The sequence below is a fragment of the Sinocyclocheilus anshuiensis genome, unplaced genomic scaffold, assembly GCF_001515605.1.
Source record: "Sinocyclocheilus anshuiensis isolate Anshui unplaced genomic scaffold, SAMN03320099.WGS_v1.1 scaffold38, whole genome shotgun sequence".
Lineage (NCBI taxonomy): Eukaryota > Metazoa > Chordata > Actinopteri > Cypriniformes > Cyprinidae > Sinocyclocheilus > Sinocyclocheilus anshuiensis.
The window spans coordinates 274,720-281,504 of record NW_015544213.1 but is presented as its reverse complement, the minus strand read 5'-3'; the positions used below and the strand labels follow the sequence as shown (position 1 = coordinate 281,504).

General features: G+C 37.5%; 1 protein-coding gene across 1 annotated transcript in view; it reads right to left on the bottom strand.

Annotated features, from left to right (window-relative positions):
* Positions 1-6,785, bottom strand: part of LOC107697158 (mannosyl-oligosaccharide 1,2-alpha-mannosidase IA-like) — a 155,877-nt gene that overhangs the window by 110,495 nt on the left and 38,597 nt on the right. The window contains exon 2 of the mRNA XM_016497818.1: positions 2,866-2,962. Within this exon, the coding sequence (XP_016353304.1) occupies positions 2,866-2,962 (97 nt within the window). The remainder of the gene's footprint in view (positions 1-2,865; positions 2,963-6,785) is intronic.

The following is a 6,785-nucleotide window of genomic DNA, read 5'->3' as shown; positions in this document are numbered from 1 at the left end:
CACAAGAAAGAGTGTAAAGTACTTCTTGCCATATTGTTATTCTGATAGTGTGTGAACCAAATAAATTAAGACTGTATATTCTACTGGCACGTCCAAAGCAAAATTATGGAGGTTAATCAAATGTGCGCTGTAAATCCCCGGCCTGCCCTCCAGCTGAGTGCCAATTGACTATGTGGAGTTTACAACACAACAGCAGCACGTCTGAGGAATCTTTCATAACACAATCTCGACTCGGAAAAACAGTGAAATACGTGACTAACAAGATTCAGAGAACTCAATTAATTAAGAGGATATAGGGTTGGAAACTGTCTGTATGATCAAAAAAAGTGCAGTCAAAGTCAATCCCTCATTTTATCAGATTGTTTTTGTTTTTTGTTTTTTTAATAATGAAGCACCAAAATTAGGTCTGCAACTGAAAATTATTATTTTAAAATATGTTTGGAATAAAATCTTTTTTTTTCTAAATGACTAATGACTACACTGTAAATGTTTATTTTCCGATGTTGTAAATAAAACAAAGATTATTGCAGTATGTTTTACAAGAAAATAACACGTTAGTGTTACTTGCCATACATTCGTAATTGTTTACTTGCAATTTTTGAGTGAAACTGTTTCTATATCCATTTTTTTTAGCGTACATAAACATCAAACAAAAAAACTGAATTTCCAACTGTGTTTAAAAGAACTGGAAATGCCAATGTTTTGGGCTGAATCATAATGAAATGAATAATTTTTCAAGTAATGAAAAGAGTACATCATTAATTTTCATCTGTAAAAAGATTTCACAAAAGTTTTTAAAAGCCCTAAGTTTCAAAATAAGGTTTGGACAAAATTTAAAGCATTCATTTTTATAACTTGACGATGACTCTGCATTGACAAGAGACAACAAAACTATTAAAACATTTTTAAAAAATAAAAGTAAATAAATAAATAAAACACTAGTGCTATCTGATAATTGATTTCTAAACTGTGTTTTAATTGGTCTGTTGTGCACTAAACTTAATTGTTAATCAATCAGTGAAGCTACAAAAGTGTTCTGACACAATCAACTATAAAAAAAAAAAAAATACATACATAAATAATTAATTAATTAATTAATTAATACATACATAAATAAATCTGGGCCGAGTTTAATCCAGTAGGGGCATGTCTGACTGTGACATGTATATATTGCCATTATTATTTGTAAAAATCATCATTGCTGGTTAGGGATGTGTGCGACGACTAATTTGACTGTCGTTTAAATGAAAGATGCCCATTTTACTTACTCAGACTATGCATTATTTGTTCAGTGAAATTATCAACGTGGTCTGGTGAAAGACGGAACCTGAGGTGATTAACAATAAAATTCCTGCACTTGAAAAAACGCGCTCGGCAGGAACTGAAGTCGCAGGCATGCAGAGATAACGAAAAGCAAGCCAATAGAGTTTCAGAAAGTGCCTGGACATCCCGCACCATCACCGAAGTGGGTCTTCGTTAGAGGAATAGACGGCGCAGACGGGATCACAGCACTGGCGGGTTGTAGTGAATGACGTGATTGACATTTGCTGGCTTTGGCCAGCCTCTAACACCTACGTGCCTGTATTGCATATGATTACGCATCACTCCAGTAGAGTTATTGTAAGACAATTTGACATTACACAGTTTACACAAAATTTTTCCGTTTCCTTCTAATTCAAAATAATCCCACACCTTCTCCTCTTTCGCATGGTCATTTTTGAACTCACTGCAACTGACACGAAGAAAACGCATGTGAGGTCTGAGGTAAAAATGTAGTTTCCACCCAGATAAACTTTTAAAAATAATGTATTAATTATCAAATGTTTTATTTTAACTTGTTATTTAAAATGTTTTAAATGCAATGTTAAAATTTTTCCGTTTCCTTGTAATTCAAAATAATCCCACACCTTGCTCGTCTTTCGCATGGTCATTTTTGAACTCACCGTAACTGACACAAAGAAAATGCATGTGAGGTCTGAGGTAAAAATGTAGTTTCCGCCCAGATAAACTTTTATAAATAATGTATTATTTTTCAAACATTTTATTTTAACTTGTTATTTAAAACGTTTTAAATGCAATGTTAAAATGATGATAATTTGAATGATAAAATCTTTTTTTTTTTTTTCTTTTTTCTATCGTGTAATCGACTATTGTTTTCAGTGTCGACTAGTAGGAGCTGTACCGTTTAGTCGACTAGTCGACTAGACCCGCACATCCCTATTGCTGGTCTAGAATGATAATTGCAAGTTACTCAAATCCTTATTATTTCTTGGTGTAAATGCATGCTGATATATTCCAAACTTTTGGAGGACACTGTAACATTTCTGGGAGGAGCTAAATCACGCTAAATCACGCATATTACAACATGCAGGTAGAGTGTGATAATGTGTTGCTGCTGCATCCTCTGAGATATTGATGCATATTACAAACCATACAAAGATGGACAGTCCTTCATGAATTATTCACAGACTAGTCTGCCCACTCACAACCTGCGCTTTTCAGCTTCAAAATAGAAATGGGTCAACATTTCTTTACAAGCAAGGAAAACACATTAATGCAAAAAGGCACCAAAGAGGATCAAGGTATCATGAAACTATATTTGTACGGTGTGACCATGCTATTCCTGCCCGATGAAGTCAGAAATGCTTTTGTTTGCCCTCTTGAAAGCAGATATAGACCCAGATGGCGCTTGTTAAGTGAGAGAGTGGAGAGAAATCAAAAGCCTTTTTGATGGAGGTCACCTGACCACCTGTGCAGCATTGATTGACATTTCTGACTGCTTACCAATTTACTGTTGAGACATCAAGCTGTACGTGCACGAATCATAGTTTCATGGTCAGAGAGACGCTCTAGACAGACACTCACCAAACAAATTGCTGGAGTGGCCTTGTTTAGAGATGGGACGCAGTTCGTTGGAGCCCCAGGCGTAGCGCTTGTAATTGTCCCAAGAAAACTGCATCATCTGAGGAGAGAGTGACAGATGAGGAGGTTAACTTCCTAAATGCAAAAGTAAAACATCACAGAAATAACAAAAAGTCCCACTGAATAACTGTTCAAAACAGTAAAATGAATATGACGACAACTAACATACAAGTGACTGGGCTAATCAAGGATCAATAGCATTAATTAATTTGATTAAACCATCAATCGAAATACTTAATGAATGAGCAGTGCAGACGCCCTTAATTAATGGAGGAAAAATCTCAATACTCGCATGTCTTGGGTGTCATTTGATTTGTGGATAAAAATGGGCTATGCACATGGTTTTTTTTGAGTCCTACACATTTTGTAGCATTAACAACCAATTAAAAATGACAATCAATTAAGAAAATTCTCAGAAATTGACATTCCTACAACATACTAAAGTGATAAAGTGAAAAGCTGAAATTATAAATAATGATATATCAAGAAAAAAAGTCAATCTATGAATGGCTAATAATATTTTAACGTTGAAAACACACAGAAAAAATTATAAAACAACACACTAAAATCAAAGACCATATAAACAATCATAACATATCTGCACATGCTCAATACAATATGGAGCCGCCTTACGAGAAACAAGTAAAAGTAGCATTTCCCATCTGCGTCACTTTGGTGCCAATGAACACACCATATGTTAGGTCTGGCTTCAAAATAGCCTAAAGTGATGATGTGAAGTGTGGCCATTCTCCTTATAGACCTTCTGATGGAGACACCAGTCAAAAGATAGCAAAAACAAGTGATCATTATAGCGTCACATTATTTGGATAAAAAATAGTTAATTTAATTTAGTAATATCTTCTAAATTTGAACTCAACCCCGAGTGAACACTACAGGAGTGTCTAATAATGCCTTATCCAATGAGAAGGTTCTGCCTCATTATTAAATATGACAATACGTGACATTTTCCCAAGACCTAGATTTTAAACACTCCAGCACTTAAACATGGAAACATGGATCATGAGAGTTTGTTTGCGTGGTTTCCCCTTGAAAGCTACAGGTTTTCAATCACTGATTGACTCCTTTGACATGCTTGTGTGCAAAAGCCAAAAACTGTTCCGCATTTAATTGTGCATAAAAATATGGATATAAAATTATATACTTGTGCAATGTGTTTTAAGCTTACAAAACAGTGTTTGTGCATTTTGTGAATTATAGTGAGCATGCTTTCCACACTTACTTTATCTATATTTCTCAAAACAAGACATTTTAAAAGAAAAGTGAAATGCAAAATTATGTAAATCACTGTGTAAATGACTCAATATTTCAAAAACACAAGAAATAGAGCAGCTTGAAACAAATATATTTCTCAAAGCAAGACATTTTAAAAGAAAAGAGCAAACCAAAAGTGCGTAGGTTAAATCACTGAATAAATGGTTGAATATTTAAAAAACACAAGAAAAAGAGCAGCCAAACAAAAAAAACTTGTTACCATTTCATTTTTTGGCATTTTTATTTAATTTTTGTTTACTTAAAACTCTTAATTTATTAAGTGGAAGGGGAAAAGCAGCTGCATTATTTACTAATGATGTGTGGTGTGTAGAGGAAACAAAGATAAGAAGAAATACGCAGAACTCATTTTTCACGGTGACAGGACATCGCTGATGATCCCAGAGAAACAATGATTGGAGAAGGAAGAAATATCCTCAGTAATTTGTGTGTTAAGTAATCCACCTCCAGCTCATTTATCCTAAAACTCACAAGAAAGTGTTTTTAGACCACAGTACTCGCTCTCCTCAGGGGTGTCAGTTAGCAGCTCAACAGAAACAGACCTGCTGTTCTCCCCGGAGAGCGTCAGACAGCACCAAAAAGAGAAAAAAAAAGCTCTTGACACACACACACTCCTTGGACTGGATCAAGTCATTTACAGCCTCGGCACAGTCTCCCAACATCAGCCAACTGGCTCCAGTCAAATTAGATCAGTTTATCGACTGCTGGCCTAACTTTAAGTGTGCCCTAATCATGTAACTCTCTTTGCTTTCAAAGACAGCCACTCAACACCAAACATACTGATTGAAAAAGAAAAGATAAAAGTGGAAACAAATGTCTTTAGCTGAGGACTCCAGGCTGGAGTTAAGCAGATAGACAAAGCTGTCCCGCAGGCCTCCAACTGGTTGAGAAGATGAACACAAGCTGTATATATTCTTACCAGTGCTTCCTGCAACGCTGAAGCTACAGCTCGAAATGGCGAAAAGAAATTTTGGTAATAAAGGTAGTATTATAATAATTGAATTATTGTTTGAGGGTACCTAAAACTATTTAAAAAAATTGTTAATTGAAAAAGCTGAAATAAAATATAAATAAAAAAAAGAAAGAAGTAAACAAAAAAAACAAACAAAAAAATAGAAATGTTTCCAACTGAATAAATAAGTTTAAGCACTAAAATTACTAACGGAATATAAAAATTTAAACTGAACTAAAACTACAGTAAAACTTTTTTTAAATTAAATAAAAACTAATAAAAATTAACAAAAGCATGTAACAAAATAACTTGCATTAAAATAAACTAAAATAAAAACTGAAATAATAATATAAAATATGAATAGAATATAATGCCAAATACTAATAAAAACTAAAATTGAATATGAAGAGACAGAAAAACTGAACATGACATGACACTGCATTGTCCTTTCTTGCAATCTGTATTTAAAAAAAGCCATTCATGACCACGTTGTCACACCCCTGTGGACTGTCGATTGTGGTTTCTCCCTGTGTCCTTATTTGGTTGTTCTTGTTCTCATTATCAGTTAATCCCCTCATTGTGCTCACCTGTCTGCCCCTCGTTATCTGCCCTATATTAGTTCCTGTCTCTGGTATTCTAGTTTGTCGGTTATTGTGAATGTTACCCTGTGTGTTGATGTCTACCCTGTCTGGATCTCCTGTTGTCATATCATTAAATATCCTTTATTTCGTCATCTTAGTCGTCCAGCCTGGTCTCTAGTACACCCTGCCCGTGACAGAATAACCGACCCCAAAAACAGTTTAACTTCCGTGTTCTCCCCTCCGTTTGTTTTCCATTTTTTCCTCAGTGTTTTTCTTTCCGTTGTGTTTACACCATGGATCCCTTCACGCGCCCCGAATTCCTCCTCCTCCTGCTGGAGCAGGAAGGCAGGACTCTCGAGGACCATACCAGACTGTTCCTGATGGTCGCTAACGTCACCAGCTATCCGGACGACGCGCTCTGCGCTTTCTATGAGGCAAGTCTGAACGCCGAGTGCACAGCGCGGTCGTCCAAAGATGGTCCTTGGGAGGAATTTGCCGCCTTTGTGGAGTGGACTCAGCATCGGCCCCGTGGAGGATCTCGCCGGAGATCCACTTCGGACCCAGAGCGCAGCCCACCATCTCCCCGCAGTACGGAGCATCAGCCAGAGCCCACCGATGACGAAGAGCCATTTCCTGCCGTGATCCGCGAGCCAGAGCGAAGCCAAGTGACTGAGCGGAGGATCGCCTTGGATGTTGAGCCCAACCCGTCAGACCAGGTGCGAGAGCCGGTGACAGTGCCCACCACGAGGGAGCAAGCCATGAACGGTGGGAGCGCGGAGAGGAGCTCCACCCCCTGCATCATGGCTGAGGGTGAGCTGACTATGGCGGGACATAAGGGCCAGAATATGGAGGGAATTCAGGGTCAAAACGGGGAGGAGAGACCTCAGAATCTTCAGTTTAGCCCAGGAATGGCTCTCGATCCCCTGTCGAGCCTCGGAATGGCTCTCGATCCCCAGTCGAGCCTAGGAATGGCTCTCGATCCCCTGTCGAACCTAGGAATGGCTCCTGATCCCCAGTTCAGCCCAGGAAGGGCTCCTGAT